At 43.8% G+C, this 22,586-nt stretch overlaps 1 protein-coding gene across 1 annotated transcript in view; it reads right to left on the bottom strand.

Moving 5' to 3' along the window:
• Window positions 1-255: 255 nt before the first annotated feature.
• The window catches only part of WNT2 (Wnt family member 2), a 47,531-nt gene continuing 25,200 nt past the window's right edge, over window positions 256-22,586 (bottom strand). The window contains exons 4-5 of the mRNA XM_082632401.1: window positions 21,662-21,926; window positions 256-1,638 (exon numbers count right to left, since the gene is read on the bottom strand). Of these exons, the coding sequence (XP_082488527.1) occupies window positions 1,409-1,638; window positions 21,662-21,926 (495 nt within the window). The 3' untranslated portion in view covers window positions 256-1,408. The remainder of the gene's footprint in view (window positions 1,639-21,661; window positions 21,927-22,586) is intronic.

Genomic DNA, 22,586 nt, shown 5'->3' on the forward strand with positions numbered 1-22,586 from the left:
CGTGTATTTGACCTTTCTTTCATCTGATACATCTTTCATCTGATAAAATGGGGCAGGCAGCCTCTCCATTTTCCTTGGATGTCATCTTTCGGTTTAGGGCAGAAGCTGGCCACAATTTGCATATTGATGTTCCCATAATTACAGCTGGGTCCCTTAAATATAGTCTCCAAGTTACGATTTGTTTGCAATATAATACACTAGGGTTACCAACTTTATAAGCAAGGCTATGTGTTATTTGCTTTAGGTTATGGTATCTTGTCATCTTGTAAGCATCAAATGAACACAATAAAATATGACAGGTCTTTACAACGTGCTTGAAGGATGACAGGAACTAGTTGATGCCCCTTTGCGCACATGGCCGACTTCTTTTATTTGTCCACTTATGGTAGGGGCTGTCCAGGCCTGACCTTGCTCTGGAAACCTCTCTGTCAGCATTTTGGTTCCCTGGTCTTGTCATCCCCAGAGTTTTCATTCTTAAAGCCATTTCAGTTACAGAATTCCATGGGCCACAAGCATCACACCAGGTAGGAATTTCATCCCCCCCCCCTTATCTGTACAGATGTGTTTTCTGACATCCCACTCACTAGGTTACTTTCCTCCATCTTCACCCAACAGTTACAGAATACTGCCAGATCATCAGTTTTCTTTTAAATTCCCTTCAGATTCTAAGTGATCTCATTCCCTATAAAGTTCTTTATATTGAGTGGACAGTAATGCAAAGCAATCACTTTCTGAGGCTTTTGCTATTGCACAGACTCCAAACTGTACCAAAGGACAACAGACCCACCTTGTCACATCGGATTTTAATATGGCAACAAATGCCTTGAAATGCGTGCATTTGAAACCTAAAGTTTATTGAAAGCCATTTTTCTCCAGCCAATTACCAATCACCCCAGAGGTGGTAGCTGTGAAAATCACTTGATCAGGCAAAAGCCTTGCTTGGTCTTTTCAAGAATTAAAGTTAATTCAGTAGGGGTTTATCCTGCTTTCTATACTTTACCCTCCAGACAGAAGTATGGAATTTCTTAACTGTGAACATTTGTTGGAAAACACAGAGGAAGCTCCTTTGAGACACTCTTTTTCCCTCTGGCCAACTGTTCTAGAAGAGGAAATGTCTAGGTGGGTAGAGACAGTGGTCTGGGCCCACCACCCCTCCCCCCTCTAACAGCCTGTCACGACCAGGAAGAGACGTGCCTCAGGACGCCGGCAGTCGGAGAAAATAGGGCATGCTTAACGTGCAGCGTGTGGGCCCCGTCCTGGGCCCCCAGGGAGCGGTAAGAGGCTTCCGTAGAGACAAAGGCCACGTGCCTAAGGAAACATCTCCCAGAGGGAACCCAAGAGCCCAGCATCCTTGCAGATCCAATGGAGTCCTTGTGGGAGGGAAGGTGGATGGTGACCTCCGCTGGGGTCATGTGGGAGCCGCCCAGTCGGGGCTCTTCGGGGCCTTGCACGTGTGCACATCCAGGGCCTCCAGGCAGTCCTGGCAGCGCACAGCACAGCACCAGTGGAACTTACACTCGCACTTGGTCATCCGGGTGACGCGGGAGGTGTCATAGCCTCTCCCACAGCACATGACTTCGCAGCTGTCCATGCCTCGGGAAGTCAGGTTGCACACACGGCCTGCTGTACCCGGCGAGCCTGGAAGACAAGCCAGGGGGTGTCACTGAAATGGTGTGTGTGGAACACAGTATGCTTCGAGAGGAAGAGCGATGGGGCCCTGATGCCACCTCACCACATCCCGGGGCTGTGCCACCAATTCTGTGGACCCACAGAGCACGTGTCAACCCTAGGGGCAACAGCAGTGAGCACCACGTCCAGGAAGAATGGATGTGAAGCTTTGGAGCTGCCTTGGACATCCTGACTCCAGCATTCCCACTTCTAAGTTGGATACGCTTTTCAGATTTTCCTTACCCAGCCTTAGATTGATGGGTCACTGAATGGGCAAGGCCAGATCAGGATGAAAGAAGGAGCCATACTAGTCCTCTCTCTCCCAGCCTTAAATCACATTAAGGAAGCAGTGGCCAAAGTTAGCTCTGTTGGAATTTGTTGGGATACGGAACTCTCCAACGGTGGGGATTTTGTCTCCCCGGACCTGATTACACTGGCTTATTAGAAAGACAAGAGAACTCTGGTTGCCGAAGGGCAGGTGTGGGCATCATTTATGTAAGGCCTTGAGGACGGAGCAATGCCCAGCCTGGTTTGTCTTCCATGCTTTGGTCTAGTGGGTCATCTAGATGTATGTGAGACACCTGATTGAAGCCAGGATTCTAGGTCTTTGATGAACAAAACTGGTATTAAAAGCCTGTTAGAAATGACTAGTGGACATTGTCTTAGTTAATTAGGATGGTGCTTGCTGTTTGGCAAATTCATATTTATGTATTTGTTTCTCAAAGAATCTCAAAGCTAGGAAGGCTCTTAATTGTTCTTTTCTTGGGGAGGCACCCAGAGTTCTTTTACAAGAGCCTTATCTGGTAACAGAACCAAGTGTAATGGACATTTTTAGAAAGTCTGCTCAGCTTACAATGATCCTTTCTGCACAGAGCAGGGCACCTGGCTGCCATGGTGAACAAGGTGACCCTGCTCTGTTGGCAGCAGGTGACTGGGCCAGGGGTGAGCACTGGACTCGAGCTGGGCCAATGAGGTAGATTTCCCTGGGGATTTGTGGTTCTGATGGGGACAGTTAGTACAAATTCCAAGTATAAACACAGCAGCCATTGGCAGCCATGTACCATGATGAGGTCTGTGGACGAGAACGAGGCAGATGTACAGAGACAATGAGGATAAGACATGGAAAGAGAATGCTGCCCAGACCCTGGACTGTTTTCTGGACATTTATCTCTGAGGTCTGGCTGCATTCCAACCTTTGGATACCTCGAGAGACTGTATCCTTATAATAAATTTCACCTTTCAGCTTAAAGCACTCAAGTTTCTATTACTTGCAATTGACAATCCTAAATAACCAACAAATCTAAAGAAGCTAAACTCTTTATTAAAAGCAAAACAAAACAAAAATACCACCTTTTATCGGGATGAAAAAGACAGTGGCTTCATTTTCCATTCCTCCATCATTTAACTAGGAATTTTTCCCTCTTCATAACTCCTCCAGTGCCTCGTGACTCTGTGCTTATCACATTCCACCCTGTGTTCCAATTATCTATATAAATGTCATGTAGCCCTGCCTGTCAAGAATGACCAAGGAAGCAGCCAGGTTCAAGCAGGGCATGGGGTCAAGAAGAGGGGTAGGAGGGGCAGGACTTGCTCTGCGTGATCAGACCACTGACATCAGGAAGACAGGCAGGGCAATTTCATAAGGACAGGAAGGACGGCAAAGGGCCGGAGCCAGGATGGCGGGTGGGTTAGCCAGGGGTGGCCCTGAGCCTACATCGTGCTGAAGAAGGAAAGCGTTGGAAGAGACAGCAGCTGGGCCTGGATTCGGGGCAACCACCGGGACAGTACTCAGAATTCCTGACTGTGCGAAAAGGACTGGCTGCCACATGCTGCCTCTCTTAACAGCAGACTCCTTTACTTAATTCAGTAAACATCTAGCGAATGCAAACATGAGTGAGACACTGTGCGGCTACCTGGGGTTTCTGGTGGTGGCCATGAGGAAATAAAATAATTAGGATTCACTTCCTATTCTCAGGGAACTCATGATATAATGAAGAGATAAATATGTGAAGAGTTATTTCCACTACTTCAAGATAACTGCTCCATTTGCTGAAGACCTACTGTAGCCAACGGTAGAGTTTTGTGAAAAACACCACTCACTGCAAAGCTCAAGACAGTAGAGGGAGGTTATTTAGGGCTTGGACAAATCAGGGTTCAAATCCTAGCTTTACCATCTATCAACTGTGTGACCTTGGGCACGTTACTTAATCTCATTAAGCTTCAGTTTCCTCCTGTGCAAAACTGGGATAAAAACAGTTCCTTCCTCATAAAGCTGTGGTGGGGACTGAATGAGATTCTGCCTGGAAGCTCCTGGCATAATAAGTGCTCAATAAATGTTAACCATTCATTCACTTAACAAGCGTTTAACAAGAGTGCCTACTATGTACTAGGCACAGTTCTGGGAGCTTGGGCTGCTGTAACAGTGAACAAAGCAAAGATCCTGCCTGCCTCGTGGAGTTTATGTTCTAGGGGGGGTAAGCCAAGCATATTATAATAACGATATTTATTAGTAATAATAGTAGAAAACAGGATCAGAAAAGGAGCTGTTAATGGCTTTGTAGAGAAGGTGACATTACAGATATGACATGAAGGTTAGATAGAAGATTTGAAGGGGAGAATGGGGTGACAGGAATTTCTGGCAAGAGAGAACCTCCCAGCAGAAATTCAGAGGTCAAGTACACAAGAGACTGTGCAGATTCAATGTGGCCGAGGCAGAGGGTGTGTGTTAGGCAAAAAGCACGGAAAGAGAGGTTGGAGCAACAGGTCAAAGAGTCTTCCTGCCTTGCTGCAATTTGGATTTTATTCCATGGTGGGTGGTGAGCCAGTCCAGATTTCTATTGAGGGAAAAGTATGTTGAAATGATAAATCTGGAAGAGTGGCTTGGGGCAGGGAGGTATCTTGAGGCTGTTGGCTTAGTCCAGGCAAGAGATAATGAGTGGAGACAGAAGTAGGACAAATACAGGATGGGTTGAAGAGGAAGAATCCCTAGGACTTGGTGACTCACTGAATGAAAGGGTAAGTTGGATGGTGGGGAGTGTCAAGTAGGAAAAGACTGAAAACTGTTCATCTGGTTCAACAATAAGGAGGTACCTCGTGCCTCTTGATGAGAGCAGCTTCAGTGGAACAATACGGATGGGTGCATTGGGTTGAAGAGTGAACAGGAGGAGAGGCCAGGTGATGACGGAGTGTGGGCAGTTTGCAAGAAGCTTGGTGATGAAGTGGACAAAAGAGCAGAGCTGCAAGGACTGATGAAGCTGAAGGTGGAACTTTAAGGTGATTTCAGGCCATTACGTTGATGGGTGGTTTGCTCTGCAGCAGGAGTTACCTGATACACTGTGTAGGTTTTCAAAGTGGGGAAAACTAGTCTGTGCTATTAGAAGTCAGGGTAGTGATATCTCTTGGGGAGGTAGTGAAAAGGGGCCTGAAGGAGGCTTCTGGAGTACTGTTCTCTTCAGGTTCCTGATCTGGGCACATGTTACCTGGGGGTGCTCATTTGAGACAGTTCGCTTAGCTGTACACATGTGGTACGTGCCCTTTGCCGGATGCATTTTATATTTCAATAACAAGAAGAGAAGGGGGAGAGGAATGAGGAAGAGGAACAGGAGGCCGCAGCTAAGGCCACAGACACGAAGACTTAGCGGAAAAGTGTTCACCGCAGCTGGAGGGTAGTGCTCAAAGGGGGCAGTGGCAGGAGATGAGCCAGTGAGGTGGGCAGAATCTGCCTGTGAAAGGCCTTGTGTCACAGGCCAAGGGGTTTACATTTTAACCAAGGGCAGAGGAATGTTATTGAGAGTTATTACACAAAAGGGAGACATGATTTGACTTGTATTTCAGAGGAATCACTATGGGTGACTGGATTGAAAGGGGCCAGGGTGAAGGCCAGGAGACCAGTTAGAAACCAATAAAGGACTCTGGGGGCTTCCCTGGTGGCACAGTGGTTGAGAGTCCACCTGCCGAGGCAGGGGACACGGGTTCGTGCCCCAGTCCGGGAGGATCCCACATGCCGCCGAGTGGCTAGGCCCGTGAGCCATGGCCGCTGAGCCTGCACGTCCGGAGCCTGTGCTCTGCAACGGGAGAGGCTGCAACAGTGAGAGGCCCGCGTACCACAAAAAAGACATGATGTGCCCTGGGTGGAGACAGTGGTAGTGGCAATGGGAGAGGTTAACGGACTCGAGGGAAGCTGAGAAGGCTGCACCTCAGGACGTGGTGACTGACTGGACAAGTGGCTGAGAGGATGAGGAGAGTGGAGAGGTGCTCCCAGGCTTCCGGCGGGAGTGCCTGGATTTACGCGGGTGACATTCCCTGAGGTGGGGGACACCTGGGAGGGGCAGGCTTTGGGGGAAGATAACGAGCTTAGTTTTCAGCATGTTGAGTTAGCTGTGACTGTGTGCCATACAGGTAGGAATGGTCACTGAAAATCCTCTCTGGGACTCAGGAGAGAGGTCAGGATGGAGATGCCAATTAGAAAATCTTTGACAGAGGTGGCAACTGAAGCCTTGGGTGTGAATGAGACCCCTAGGGGGTGTGAAAAGTGCTCTCACCTGCCATCTCAGAGGCAACTGAGTTTTTACCTTTTATGTGTTTTGTTCATAAGCCCTGCACGTCAATAAGCATTCCTCACTTCCACTGACATGCATGTATCAGAATATAAATACATTACCATGCAATTAGAATTCTTTATCCCCTTTGGGGCTATGGGGCACAGGGGCCAGGACAGGGAGGCCAAATGTCTCATTCCTGAATCAGGCTGTGGGCCTTTTACTGACCTCGAACTCCGTGGTCTTTCCCTGGCGACTTGCAAGCTTAAGGAGGTCAAATCTTGTGGTCTAACTCAGCCTGGACTAATGGTCCTGGTGGGTTCTGTACCCCAAATGCAGCAAACTGAACTAGACTCCAACTGAACAGAAGGTTGTTCAGTGAAGTGGCCTCAACATCATCCAAACTCTGAGAGGAGCAAAGTGATGGCCGCTGGCAAGAGCTTAACTAGGAAGCGGTTTCAGAAAAGGAGACAAAGACTCTGGCACTGAGCTCTCTCAGCGGTTCAGTGTTCAGCTACACAATGCTGGAATTCACGATGAATCTGAACCTACCACTCTCCACTGGCTGCCCAAACAGGGCATAATGAAGGCCCAGAAGAAAATGTGAGACGGGTTTTTGAAGGTTGAGAGCCACTGATGTGAGAACGCTGTGGGGTCGCAGCCTGGAGCAGCAACGGCCCCTCTGAGGGACCAGCGGTGCCAGGATGGGCCAGCCGAGGGGAGGACGAGGCTGCCTCGTAAAGGACTACACACTGGCCCTGCTTTGGGGTTTGGATCTCATTAAATCTGATGACAGACTGCAGGGAGGAAGGGCAGTTTTGACACTTGCTGCCGTTTGAGCAGAATATAGAGCCATTTCATCAAAGCCCTGAAAAGAGAGTTTGCCAGAGTGCAGAAGCTACACAAAACTTGTTGGTATTGCTTCCTGCATTGAAATTATAATAAGGACTTCCCATTAGCCTTTGCAAGGCAGAAAACATCACCATCACCATTCTTCTTCTTTTTTTTTTTTTTTTTTTTGCAGTACGCAGGCCTCTCACTGTTGTGGCCTCTCCCGTTGCAGAGCACAGGCTCTGGACGCGCAGGCTCAGCATCCATGGCTCATGGGCCCAGCTGCTCCGCGGCATGTGGGATCTTCCCGGACCAGGGCACGAACCCGTGTCCCTTGCATCGGCAGGCGGACTCTCAACCACTGTGCCACCAGGGAAGCCCCACCATTATTCTTGAAATAAAAAGAATCAAGACTATACGTATATATATATATATAAGATTATACACATATATGTGTGTGTGAGAGATAGAAAGAGAGAGAGAGCGCTCACATGTGCTTTATGAAAAGGAGCCACTGAGTTTTATGACCTGGCTCCTTGTTTAGTTCTGAATATTTGCGACATATACTTTTAGATCTCTTTTTCTAAATAATATACCAACTTATTAAGTAATGAGTCACTCATTAGATGATCTGATGACCCCACCTAGGCCATAACAAGAGCCCTGGGGAAATAAAGCCAGCTACACCTACCAGAAGAGCCAGTTTTCACATTTTCAAAGCCAGATAGAGCTGAAGTTCTTCCATCCTTTCTTTTCTTCTCTTTTTCCCCTCTTCTTTCTTTTTTCCCCCTCTACCTTCTTTTTTTATCCTCTTTCTCTCCTTTTTGTTCATAACTGGGGCCAATATTTGTGGAGCATTTACACAGGCCAGGCCCTGGGATAAGCCTTTGCCTGCATTATCTCATTTAATTCTCATAAGTGCTTATAAAGTAGGTACTATTATCATCACTGTTTTGGAAATGAGGAAACAGAAGGTCAGAGGGGTTAAGTGACTTGCCTGAGATCACACAGCAAGCAGGTGGCAGGGTCAGGATTTGGAGAAGGCTTGTCTGACTCCAGAGATGGAGCTCTTGACCTTGTGATTTGGTCTCGTGTCCCGCCAGGCCCCAGAAAGCAGGCTCATGTGTAACAGTATGTGATCAGCGCATTAGCAGGTTTCCTGTTCTCTCCCTTCATTATTTTATTAGCTGAAGAACTTGCAAAGGTCCTGACATATAACTCTTTTGGAGGGGACCTTTTCCTCCAATGCATGATATGCTGTAGACAATTAGGACACCCGAAGCTTTGTGAGAAAGTGAACAAGGCTTGTTAACATGGTATTTGTAGTTTACACTGCATTTTTCCTGTACTGATATTCCTGTTGAATTCCTGGCACCTTTTTGAGGAATGAGACAGACTAAATACTTGGCAATACCAGAACGCACATCTCCAAAACATGCGTGCTCCCAAGTTGGTTCTAATATATGTTGCTGATGTGGTACGACTGAAGACTCTGGGAGGAGCTGTCCCTAAGCAGAGGTCTCTGTTCAGGAAAGCCTATAGCACCAATTTGCATCTCACCAAAAATGAAATGGCATAACTTGATCACTTACCTAGCTCTTCTCAGACTTCATTCTAAGATTCTCTGCGCCATTTCCAAATGCCAAATTGATCTTTATGGGTCAAGTATTTGCATCATACAATATCTACAAAGCCTGTGTGGCTGGCTCTAAAAGTACTTCAAAGGAGAAATTTAAAAAATATCTTTGAGTAATGGCCCTAATATTAGTCTCCCAAATTGATATGTTAAATGGATAAACACATATCTAAATGCTTCAGATTTAACATGTTTGTTTAAAAGATCATTTATATTGCTTTATAATGTTATTTCTTACTACACTTTGATTTACTCAGTTCACTTAAGAGAAGTGACAAGTTGGAAGCTCTTCTCCCTGACTTCCCTTTGCCTTAGGTCTGTGAAGTGTGCCCAGATGTGTGACCTGCCTGGGTACAGATCCAAGTCCCCAGACAGAGTGGTGCAGACTCAGGCTCAGCGGACCCAAACCTTCATCTATCATCTTCATACCGCGCTGTCATTAGATCATCTGCCTAGAGTCAGTGCCCATAAAATCCGGGTGGTCTGTAACCCTGGGAAGGTGCGGGTTCCAGCCAGATGGACCTCTCTCCTCCCACAGGTGTTTTCCTCACCCTGATTCACACAAGAGCTCACATATGCATGGGAAAAAGATGAAGAATCAGAGTTTCTAAATCACGTAAGTTTGGGACCACATAATGCACCTTTGGTGAAGCAATGCTGAGGGAACTTTACAGAATCAAGCATCCCATCCCCAGAGCTATAAAATTAATGATGGAGTCAGGGTTCCCAGTGCAAAAACACTTCTGTCTCCCCTGACATGCATCTTCCTGACAGCAGAGAAGGATGGAGGGCTTTTGCTAATAGTTCCCAGACCCACATCTCAGGGACCTGGAGAAAGGGCACTCGCTCTCTCGCTCTCTCTCTCTCTCTCTCTCTCTCTCGCTCTCTCGCTCTCTCGCTCTCTCTGGATGGGCCTGTATCTTTGGAAGTTCCTGCCACTCCAGGCTGACAGAAGCCCATATGTTGACCGTTAGGGCATAAGGCAAGATTCACTTAAGCCCGTCATCCAATAGGCTGTTTCTCCTCTGGCTGACTTATACGTTGTCATTCACAACACAGATTTATTGAGGGTAGAAAAGAATGTTAAAGAGCAAATGTTAGAGACCGCACATTCATCTACTTGGAAGGCTTCCCCCTTCCTCGCATCAGTGATTGCAAAGCTAAAACGCAGGGAAGGACATTGTCTCTCCACTTATCTCAGAGGGTTTTACTCAACATTTTCATAATAACTAGGACAGGTTTGACTGGCACAGGAAATCATGTCCCATTAAATTAACAAATCCTGTCGTGGAATTAAAGTTGTTGAGGTTAGACTTGTCAAGGTTTTCCATATCTGGCACTAGCTAGCCTACCCAAGTTCATTTCCTACTGCCCTCCACCCGTATCCTCTAATCAGGCCGTCTCCTGAAGAGACTTTCTTATGTCACAGCCGTGTAGACTGTTTGCTCATAAGAGTTATTCTCATCTGCTGCACTGGACTTTCCTCGAACTCCTTTAGATTGAAAGTCTTCCCATGCTTCAAGATTCAGGCCTACTTCAGCACCTGTCATAGAGCACTCCCTGGCTGCTCCAAGCCCACCTGGACCACCTTCCTAAGTCCTATAACGTTAGCACATCAACCAGTAGAGCTCATACACTGTTTTGAAATGTTTGATGATTTCTCATGCATCTTGCTTCCCAAGGACAGCATTAGGTCTTATATTTCTTCTATATACTGCATAGTTCTCAGGTGGTCAACATATACTTCCTGATTTATTAAATATTAAAATCAACTCCTTAAAAATTAAGATCAGCCTTCCCTTGCCAAAGGAAGGCACACTTCTCCAGGGAGCGGTCACCCAGGCCCCAGCCACTATGGGAGAATAGACTAGCTAAAAGCCAGGTTTTTATTCAAATTATCTCACTTGATACACAGAGAACATATACAAGAAATGTGGCACATTTTTAAATGACAGAAATTCAAAATGACAAGAGAGTCTGTGGCATCAAGTTCAGGTTGTGTTATTGCAAACTTAGAGTAAGATTAATGAACAATTCATTCATTCATAATTGAATCATGGGAACCTTAGGAATTTCTAGGTGAAACACATATCTTAAGAGACCCAAAGAAGTTAATTTGCCCAAGACTACCCAATTAGTAATCAATAGAAATAATAATAGGTAGCACCAAAGTCTCCTAATCTATACTACAGGGCTCTTTCCCTAGGAATATGAAATTTGCATATTTTAAAAAGGAGATTTACCACACTAGCACAAAATAGGTTTCAGGGGGAAAGCTTAAAGGAAGTAAACAAATACATTATTTTAAAGTACTTAAACATTCTTTTGCTTGCAACACATTAATATGGTAATTAGAGATAATTTTTTTCTATTTCCCAAAGAAGTAAAGGATGTCTGTTTGGTAAATCCTTTGTTGTTAGTAGTTAAATTACGTCAAAGATTTCAACATAAGAAAATAAAATATTTTTTTCCTGCAATTTTCTTTCTTTTGAAAGAAAGAAATTCCCTTTTTTAAAAAAAATTCACAAATTCAATCTGATTGTTACTTTCAACTAATTCAAAAAATTAGGGTACTTTTTAGTGTATCCTAAAAGTATAGTAATTCTAGCAAATCTATATTCCAAAAGGTAATGCAGATTTATAGATCATGCCTATAACATAAAATAGCACTGGAGGTAAAAAGTATTTTGCTATGTTAACAATGAAATCAGATGAACTACCCAGTAATCCCACTGATAACAGTAAATGAAAAAGGCCCCCCCCCAAAGAGTAAAAGAACTGAGTATGTGGTGGCAGCTAAAAGCAACAGATAGCGTCTGCTGTTGCATTTATTTGAGACCTTTGATCTCATCCAAGGAAATGGGCAGCCAGCAGCATCTTAAGCTCTGTAAATGCCCCACGAATGCACTTGAATATGAGGAAAAATTCCATTTAACACTTAAGCTTAAATGGGAATTTTCATAGGCTGTGTATTATAAAGTAATCAGTGATGAGAGAAGACGTGCTTAGTAATTACCTGTCAAAGGAAGGTAAAGTTATCTTTAAGGTATGACACTGCACCAATATAAGAATCCAGCTAATATGATGAACATATTTTATGCTGTTTATAGCTTGCCATTTAATTCAATTCAATACATGTTTATGTACTAGATGCCAGGGATTCAGTGGTGAACAGACATATAGTTCCTGCCATGATGGAATCAGAATCCAGTGGGACAGACAGGAAAAATGGTGACTTAGAAGCCTCACCAATACATTTTTCACATCATTCTCTCCTTTCTAGCACTTTGGAGGTATCAACTCATGAAATTTCTACAATAAAGCTCAACACAGAAAGGAATGAATAACTGATTCTTTACTTTTTAAAGTGACAAATGTAAGGTAAGACCTTGTAATAGGGCAATGGAGTGAGGACTGAAACCTAAGAAAATCACATTCCTGTCCAGGCAGGGTTCCCCAGCACCTAGCTTGAGCCTCCTTGCCTGCCACCCACCTGGCTCCTCCACAAGGACGAGGAGGCCTATGAAACCACTAGGGCAAGGACTGAGTCTGTCTACCTCATTTTTGCATTCCTGGGGCTTATCGTAGTTTCTGGCATATAGAAGAGGCTTAATAAATATTTGTTCGATGACGAGATGAGGGAACTCAGGTGTCCTGGTGGGAATTGTACATTTAGTATCAAAACAAGGTCCATTGCAACAAAAAGAATAAAATATCTAGGAATAAACCTACCTAAGGAGACAAAATATCTGTATGCAGAAAATTATAAGACACTGATGAAAGAAATTAAAGATGATACAAATAGATGGAGAGATATACCATGTTCTTGGACTGGAAGAATCAACATTGTGAAAATGACTCTAATACCCAAAGCAATCTACAGATTCAATGCAATCCCTATCAAACTACCACTGGCATTTTTCACAGAACTAGAACAAAAAATTTCACAATTTGTATGGAAACACAAAAGACCCCGAATAGCCAAAGCAATCTTGAGAACGAAAAATGGAGCTGGAGGAATCAGGCTCCCTGACTTCAGACTATACTACAAAGCTACAGTAATCAAGACAGTATGGTACTGGCACAAAAACAGAAATATAGATCAATGGAATAGGATAGAAAGCCCAGAGATAAACCCACGGACATATGGTCACCTTATCTTTGATAAAGGAGGCAGGAATGTACAGTGGAGAAAGGACAGTCTCTTCAATAAGTGGTGTTGGGAAAACTGGACAGGTACATGTAAAAGTATGAGATTAGATCACTCCCTAACACCATACACAAAAATAAGCTCAAAATGGATTAAAGACCTAAATGTAAGGCCAGACACTATCAAACTCTTAGAGGAAAACATAGGCAGAACACTCTATGACATAAATCACAGCAAGATCCTTTTTGACCCACCTCCTAGAGAAATGGAAATAAAGACAAAAATAAACACATGGGACCTAATGAAACTTCAAAGCTTTTGCACAGCAAAGGAAACCATAAACAAGACGAAAAGACAACCCTCAGAATGGGAGAAAATATTTGCAAATGAAGCAACTGACAAAGGATTAATCTCCAAAATTTATAAGCAGCTCATGCAGCTCAATAGCAAAAAAACAAACAACCCAATCCAAAAATGGGCAGAAGACCTAAATAGACATTTCTCCACAGAAGATATACAGACTGCCAACAAACACATGAAAGGATGCTCAACATCTTTACTCATTAGAGAAATGCAAATCAAAACTACAATGAGATATCATCTCACACCAGTCAGAATGGCCATCATCAAAAAATCTAGAAACAATAAATGCTGGAGAGGGTGTGGAAAAAAGGGAACACTCTTGCACTGCTGGTGGGAATGTGAATTGGTACAGCCGCTATGGAGAACGGTATGGAGGTTCCTTAAAAAACTACAAATAGAACTACCATATGACCCAGCAATCCCACTACTGGGCATATACCCTGAGAAAACCATAATTCAAAAAGAGACATGTACCAAAATGTTCATAGCAGCCCTATTTACAATAGCCCGGAGATGGAAACAACCTAAGTGTCCATCATCGGATGAATGGATAAAGAAGATGTGGCACATATATACAATGGAATATTACTCAGCCATAAAAAGAAATGAAATTGAGCTATTTGTAATGAGGTGGATAGACCTAGAGTCTGTCATACAGAGTGAAGTAAGTCAGAAAGAGAAAGACAAATACTGTATGCTAACACATATATATGGAATTTAAGAAAAAAAAATGTCATGAAGAACCTAGGGGTAAAACAGGAATAAAGACACAGACCTACTAGAGAATGGACTTGAGGATATGGGGAGGGGGAAGGGTAAGCTGTGACAAAGTGAAAGAGCGGCATGGACATATATACACTACCAAACGTAAGATAGATAGCTAGTGGGAAGCAGCCGCATAGCACAGGGAGATCAGCTCGGTGCTTTGTGACCGCCTGGAGGGGTGGGATAGGGAGGGTGGGAGGGAGACGCAAAAGGGAGGGGATATGGAAACATATGTATATGTATAACTGATTAAATTTGTTATAAGGCAAAAAAAATAAAAATAAATAAAAAAAAAAAAAAAAAAAAAAAGACCCCAAATAGCCAAAGCAATCTTGAGAACGAAAAATGGAGCTGGAGGAATCAGGCTCCCTGACTTCAGACTATACTACAAAGCTACAGTAATCAAGACAGTATAGTACTGGCACAAAAACAGAAAGATAGATCAATGGAACAGGACAGAAAGCCCAGAGATAAACCCATGCACATATGGTCACCTTATCTTTGATAAAGGAGGCAAGAATATACAGTGGAGAAAAGACAGCCTCTTCAATAAGTGGTGCTGGGAAAACTGGACAGCTACATGTAAAAGAAGGAAATTAGAACACTCCCTAACACCATACACAAAAATAAGCTGAAAATGGATTAAAGATCTAAATGTAAGGCCAGACACTATCAAACTCTTAGAGGAAAACATAGGCAGAACACTCTATGACATAAATCCCAGCAAGATCCTTTTTGACCCACCTCCTAGAGAAATGGAAATAAAAACAAAACTAAACAAATGGGACCTAATGAAACTTAAAAGCTTTTCACAGCAAAGGAAACCATAAACAAGACCAAAAGACAACCCTCAGAATGGGAGAAAATATTTGCAAATGAAGCAACTGACAAAGGATTAATCTCCAAAATTTACAAGCAGCTCATTCAGCTCAATATCAAAAAAACAAACAACCCAATCCAAAAATGGGCAGAAGACCTAAATAGACATTTCTCCAAAGAAGGTATACAGTTTGCTAACAAACACATGAAAGAATGCTCAACATCATTAATCATTAGAGAAATGCAAATCAAAACTACAATGAGGTATCATCTCACACCAGTCAAAATGGCCATCATCAAAAAATCTAGAAACAATAAATGCTGGAGAGGGTGTGGAGAAAAGGGAAAACTCTTGCACTGCTGGTGGGAATGTAAATTCATACAGCCACTATGGAAAACAGTATGGAGGTTCCTTAAAAAACTACAAATAGAACTACCATATGACCCAGCAATCCCACTACTGGGCATATACCCTGAGAAAAGTATAATTCAAAAAGAGTCATGTACCAAAATGTTCATTGCAGCTCTATTTACAATAGCCAGGAGATGGAAGCAACCTAAGTGTCCATCATCGGATGAAGGGATAAAGAAGATGTGGCACATATATACAGTGGAATATTACTCAGCCATAAAAAAACCGAAACTGAGTTATTTGTAGTGAGGTGGATGAACCTAGAGTCTGTCATACAGAGTGAAGTAAGTCAGAAAGAGAAAAACAAATACCGTATGCTAACACGTATATATGGAATCTAAGGGGAAAAAAACGGTCATGAAGAACCTAGGGGTAAGACGGGAATAAAGACACAGACCTACTAGAGAATGGACTTGAGGACACGGGGAGGGGGAAGGGTAAGCTGTGACAAAGTGAGAGAGTGGCATGGACATATATACACTACCAAATGTAAAATAGATAGCTAGTGGGAAGCAGCCGCATGGCACAGGGAGATCTCCTCTGTGCTTTGTGACCACCTAGAGGGGTGGGATAGGGAGGGTGGGAGGGAGGGAGATGCAAGAGGTAAGAGATATGGGAACATATGTATATGTATAACTGAACCACTTTGTTATAAAGCAGAAACTAACACATAATTGTAAAGCAATTATACTCCAATAAAGATGTTAAAAACAAAACAAAACAAAAAAAACAAGGTCCACCCACTGCTATTGGCTGACATGGTGTTCTCTTGTTTTTCGTCAGGTCACAAGCACAGCATTCAGAGGTTCTGCAAACCAGACCACACCACAGGGCAGGTCTAGAACGCCAGACTCTGTAAGCCATGGTTGGAGTTCTGTGTTCCCATGGGTACTGAGCTGTTTGCTAAAGATGATTAATGTGGAAAAAACCGTGATACCGAGGGAGGTCTTACATCGTTCACAGCCTGCAACTCTCAGCCAGGTACAGGTAACCCCTGATGGTGAGAAAGTTCACTTCGAGAGGATTTTCGCTTTTACAAAAAAAGGCGAAAAGTGGAAAGAGCGCTCAGCGTTTGTTTTTGCAGCAAGCTGTTAGAGAGGCAGCGCACACCTGAGCAGCAGGGGTTACCGCCCCCCCCCCCATCAAGCTCCCCAGGACCCACACAGCATCTCAGCATCAGGGCGCCATCACTTTGAAAGGAGTCTGTGAGGATTTGTGCTTTATCTCAATTTATCTTGTGCATCTGTTAGCAAGATGTATCCTAACGTAATTGCTTATTCTCTTTATACCATTTCGGCTTAGGAAAGGTTCCATGGGAAGGCTCTACTTCCAGACAGTGAGGGAAACCTGTATCAGGTTTTCAGCAACAAGTTAAACAACTGTTGAACTCCATTTGCTTTTTGTACTTGACTGGACAAGAGGCGGAGGGTTGCTTGTTTTCTACAGTGGGAGGAGACCGCAGGGTGACCTCTGGCCCAGGTCAGGGTTTTTACAAAATAACCAGTGAAAGTGGCCTGTGATTAGGTGCAGACGCTTCCCTGGAGAGGACAGCAGCATTCCTTAGTTAGCGATGCACCTATCTCCAACTTAAGGGTTTCTTTGATTTACAGATGTCTGGGGCAATAACCAGAGAAGATAACCACAGAACCACCCTTCCCAGAAAGCCCAGTTCCTAGGTCTGCCCTCTAGTTTGGCCTGCAAAATGTCACATGCACAGCATCACACGGCTGTACCTACTCTCCAAATCTCTGGGGAGTATTTATAGTTGAACATCAGAGCACTCACCTTCTTCAACTGAAGACTGGGAGAAAATGTCTTTTGTTATTATTGTTGCCATAAGAAAATCTTCCTTAATCAGGTTTTGAGCTTATCATTTCTTAGGAGCAACCGAAGATATTAACACTCTGGAAGGGCTTGTCATTGAAAGGGGCTTCTAGGCAACCTGAACTAGACATGGGTGAAGTCTCTCCACCTCCCACCTCCCTGCTTTGTGGGCACCTCATCCCATTATGTTCTGTGTCCTCGTGCTGCCTCTTTATTACACAGCCCCCCAGTCACTACCATCAAATTTCAGGAAGTAAAGTGAGAAAAGTATAGATTTTGGTTTTGACTTCATTTATTTTGTTTTGTTTATCACTTACAGGCCATGAAATCTTGGGCAAGTTAACTTTTCAGAGGCTCAGTTTCCATCTCTGTAAATGGAGGTAAGAGCTGTGAAGATTCAGAGAAAATACACATAAAGCTTGTAGCCCACGGCCTGATTCTCAGTAGGAATTCACCCAAAGCTCCCATCACCTTTCCTCACCTGAGGTCTGGGTCTGTCCTCACCCAGGAATACCCTAGGGTCTTGACTCACCCTTCTATAATTCTCACCAAAATTCACTAGTCCTGGTATCACTATTTCAGGACTTCACTAAAGGGCTGACTTGCTGATCTCTGTGAAGCTAATTCCAATGGAAGCTTTGATGGCCGAGATCATTTCAGTGTGCTATTCCCAGTAAAAGAGGGTTCCAGAAAATGCAGGGCCTTAATGTGAAAGGACACCCTCTTACACTGGGTAAGTCAGGTCAGGGATATTTTTGAATGACATTTATTTAGAGCTCCTCAAATAAAAAAGCTTTCTTTCCTTTATAAGAGATCAGGTATTTAAAAAAAAATCTCTCTGGATTTCTTCTTACCTAATACTTCTGGGAAAATCAGGAACCATGGACTACCTAAGTCTTGGATTTTTCAAATTTTGATATGCTTGAGTTTGAAAAGCATACAGAATCTCAGGGGTTTTCCTGAGATTCTGATTCAATAGGTTTCTGAAGAGGCCCTCACTTTGGAAAATAGTGGACTAGACCTGCAGACTTTATTCACTCCACAAACCGAAATGACAAACAAGCCGGCTCACTTCAGTCAGATTATGAGCGAATTTGAACAGGCAGCAGGTGCTGACTAGCAAGACTAAAGTCTGCCAATTCCGAATATCTATTACTTGACAATATTCAACCTGCTCACCATCATTGCTTTTCCAAGTGCTGACAAGGAGAAGGTGCCCAATCAGTTGAATATTAAATGTGCATGATATTTTTTTATTAAAAAAGCAAGAGAAAACAAAATAACCGCAACACAGCCGAGTGGGTAGTTTGAGGTGTAATCTAGGGAAAAGTTAATATCGATTTTAATAGAGCAAGTGAATATATATATATATATATATATATATATATATATATATATGTTATTTGATTTAAATTTTACTGCAAACTTCTGACTTATCTTAGAGCCTGGATACCTCTGATGGTAACCCATCTTGAACATGTTCCATTTACCAGAAAACAGGTCCTTCCTGATGTCGTGTGATCCTAGTGAGGGGAGAGACTCCCTCAGTGATGTCCTGACTCGTTAACTTCTTTAACATACACCAGAGGATGTTAACACTGACCCAAACAAGGGCGCAGAGCCCGGAGAAGGAATGCCACTGAGCTGGGCTCTGGAATCTCCCCTTCTCACAGGTCTCAGACTCTGTCACATCTCCCTGCCTCTACAGTCAGAAGTTATGAGCCACTCCAGGAAGATTCCGAACCACACGCTCTGACTGACTTGCTAGACTGCATACTACAGAAATTTCCAGTAGAAAGTGGCCAGGAGAAAGCCTCGTCTTTACACAGACCAGCACAAGGCCCTTGGCAGCTATGCGGGTTGAAGGAGGCTGTCTCAGGGAAAATCTGCATCTCATAGTGTGCTATTTGTATGTGTTATTTGTCCAAATATGAACGATGAAAAAAATACTGTCAGCAATCCAAACTTTTCTCTACATGATATTAAACGTCCTGAATCATATTTTCACTAAAATAATCATCCGATGGTCAACAGAATTCAAAAGAAATATTGCGAGTTTTCATGGATGACTCTGGCATTTTTCTAGGCAGAAAAATAAAGGCATTAAGTGTAGTTCAGACAATTTATGACTAACCTAGGAATCTTAGTGGAAATCTGATCTAAAACAATGGAACTGGCTACTTAAAAAATAGTGAGGTGGCTCCTGGTTAATCAACACCAACCCAGAACCCAATTCACAACTTTTTAAATCAGAGAAGCTAAAATAAGCCTAAAATAGAGCAGAAATAAATTAGGAGAGGGGGTAAATTATATAGCCTCCCTCAGAAAGCCTGCATCTGCAGCAGTGTGCCCAGTGGCTGGTGCATTGGGAGGCAGAATAAAATGGGTACAAGCGTGCGGAGACTCAGGCTCAAGTCCCTGCACTGCCTCATGCCCATCAAGAGTCCTTGGGCAAAATCCATAGCCTGCCTGTCAGAGCCTCAGTTGCCCCTCCCATGAAGTGGGATAATAACATACCCACCTCACTCAGAGAATGTGGATCAAGCCCTAACACATGGCAGGTGCTGCAGGTGTGTCTGCTATTTTAGGATCGAGAAACAGAATTGTGTTCTAATACAGAGAGTAGAAAAAGCAAAGGGTGCAGGAATAACTTAGTAACCTGAAGACGCAGCAGGGGTTTGATTCCAAATCTCCTCTGTGGGGAAGAAAAAGTAAGGTCTTTATTTCAATGACTATCTATGAAGCAGTTAAATGTCCATCAAGCATAACCATTTGCTTCACTGTGCAAACTGCTTCAATCCAAAGACCCAGAAAAGATGTCCCGAGGAAGTAGGTCCTCTTATGTTTAAAATGAGGTTTCTGCTTCACCAGGCCTTTCACATAATACATGCCCTGGGAGAAACGTAAGGACAAGTTACAGTGTTAGGGTTAGGATCACAGGCTGTGGGGTCAGACAGCTGGACATCCGTCCCCTCCAAGACCAATGAGATCTTGAGCTGGTCATTCACTTTTCTCATCTGTACAGTAGGGATGATGATATCCACGGTGCTTATCTGATCTCAAAAAATAAGATGTGAATGTGGTTCTTGGTTGGTGTTGATCAGCCAGGAGCCACCCTCTTCTTAGTCCTTTTTTTTTTTTTCCAGTAATCAGTTCCAATGCTCTGATGTCATAGGGAGGCTCTAAGGATTGAATAAGACCATGTGTGCAATGGTCTTAGCCCAGTACCTGGCCCACAGGAGTCAGTACATAGTTCCTAAAATGATCCTGATGTCATCAGCCCCATGCCCATCTGAGGAGCCTGAAGTTAAGCAGCTAGTTAATGGCAGAGAGGGACCCAGACCTCTGGGACCCTCCTGTACCAACGCACAGGTTTCTTGGGGATTCGGCGAAACTTTGGCCTGACAGGTAGGATGACTTGTTAGAGGTCGCAAAGCATGTGAGGAATGCAGCAGGGCACAGCATCTGGCCCTTTCGCTCAGCAGTTATTAATCCAGAGGCTGCATGTATAAACTTGCCCCAGTGCTGCAAAGAACCAGCTCATCAAACCATGAAGGAAATCCAACCACTCGGGGACAAAGAAGAGGCTTTGGACTTCTTGTGACATTCCCTGGTAATCATGCCTCTTGGTCAGACCTGTGATAGGAGCTGCTGACGTCTGCACTGTTTTACTGTTTCCTTTGCAATTACTTTGGAATGAAAAACAAACTCAGAATTTGAATTCGAGGATGTTTTTCCTGGTAATGAATTCCCTTGCTTTCTACTAAGTCTGAAAAGTTGGCTTCAGCCAAGTTGGCTGTGGGCTCTCCATCACCTCCTCTCCACTGAGACTTGTACTCATTCTTATTTTGTACCAGAGTCTTTGCATGGACTGTGCTAAGCAAGGAGTTCAGTGCTGACCGGAGGGGCAAGAGGTGGAGAAAAGCACACGTATAAAACCCACAGGTGGCAACAGCTATGCTAAGGCTGACGGAGCTGCTCTTTGAGTGAGTTCAGGACAGAGAAGGTGCCGTCGTCAAGGGAAGGGTGTGGCTTTAATAAACCAACTGCCTCTTACGCAGCCCTCTTCCACTGCTCACCGACAGCTGAGCCAGTGGGGATGAATTCTTGCTTTCAAGTATTTGGCAACTTTCTGAGCATTGTGGAAAGAGCAAGGAGTGTGAAGCATGGAGGATTCCAGAACAGGCTAACTGTAAATCCCTGGGACCCCCTCCACAGTGACAGAGGTGGGATTTAAAGGGGCAGCAGATACACCGCAAAGCTGCCTTCCTCTCAGCCTCAGGATCACAGGAAAGATGCTGTGTTTCTATACATATGGACATTCACCCACTAATTAGAGTTCTGTCCAGGCTGAAGAATTTTGCTAACCTGCATACTTTGACTTTTTGCCATGTGCATTCTTGTTGGGTTCCCATTTCTCCAGAATCTGCACCTTATCAACCGGCTTCTCCAGGTGCTTAGGAGAGCTCTCTATGCACTTTAAATATGAATTATAAAGAACCTGAGCTTTGAACCTGAAGGCAGCAGACTGCGCTTACAGGATTGGCAGGCGGAAAATACAGAACTTTGCACTTAAATTTTAACTCTGCATTTAAATTGCAGAGTGCTGATTGTTGGAAGAATTAGGTGCTGTGAATAAAGTGTTTTGAACTTACCTGCATCTCGGTCCCGGATACAGTAGTCTGGAGAATTCTCAAAATACACGAGGTCATTTTTCGTTGGCTTTTTAAACCTCTTGTTAGCCACAGTGAAACCAGTGCCATCCTGGTTCATGACAACTTGGATGGCTCCGTTGTACTTCCTCCAGAGATAATCGCCCGTTTTTCTGAAGTCGGCCATGGCCAGCCAGCAGGTCCTCAAGGTACATGAGCCGCTCACACCATGACACTTGCACTCCTGTTTCAAGAACCGCTTTACAGCCTGTGGGAGAAGAAGGGCAAGTTCAGTGGAGGCGGACTCCAGTGCGTACATGTGAAGGATATGAAAAAGAATGTATATATCTGTATAACTCAATCACTTTGCTGCACAGTAGAAATTAACACAACATTGCAAATCAACTATACTTCAATCAAATAAATTTTTTTAAAAAAGGAAAAAAAAAGAAGTGACCAAAGACCCAGGATCCTGGGGCTCAGGACTGGGAGATGTTGGGGTCATTTGCTGGTCTCTTCAGCCATACCACACGGCAACAGATGGCGGGGGGCAGCGCCTGACTGTGAACGAGCTTCCCTAGGGGATAACAAAAGCCCCACTAATTTGAATTTACTGGGGTATGGGGCCGGCTTGAAGAATGGGGGAATGAATTAGAGTATTTTCTTAAAAAATATAGCTTTACTATCAATATATTGGAAATGTATACTATTACTCAAATTAACAAAGTAATCGCTAAGCCCGTTTTCTTTCACTAAGAGAATAATAGTGATGGTTCCTATTTCTGAGGTGCTTTCCATGTTCTGGGCATTGTGATAACGCTTTCTGAACTCTATCTTGATGACCCTGATCTTCACAACAATCCTGTGCTACAGTATTTATTTTGCAGTGATTGAGGAGCAAGACTTACAGAGGTTAAACACTTGTCCA

Source organism: Mesoplodon mirus (assembly GCF_964341445.2).
Source record: "Mesoplodon mirus genome assembly, chromosome: 9".
NCBI lineage: Eukaryota > Metazoa > Chordata > Mammalia > Artiodactyla > Ziphiidae > Mesoplodon > Mesoplodon mirus.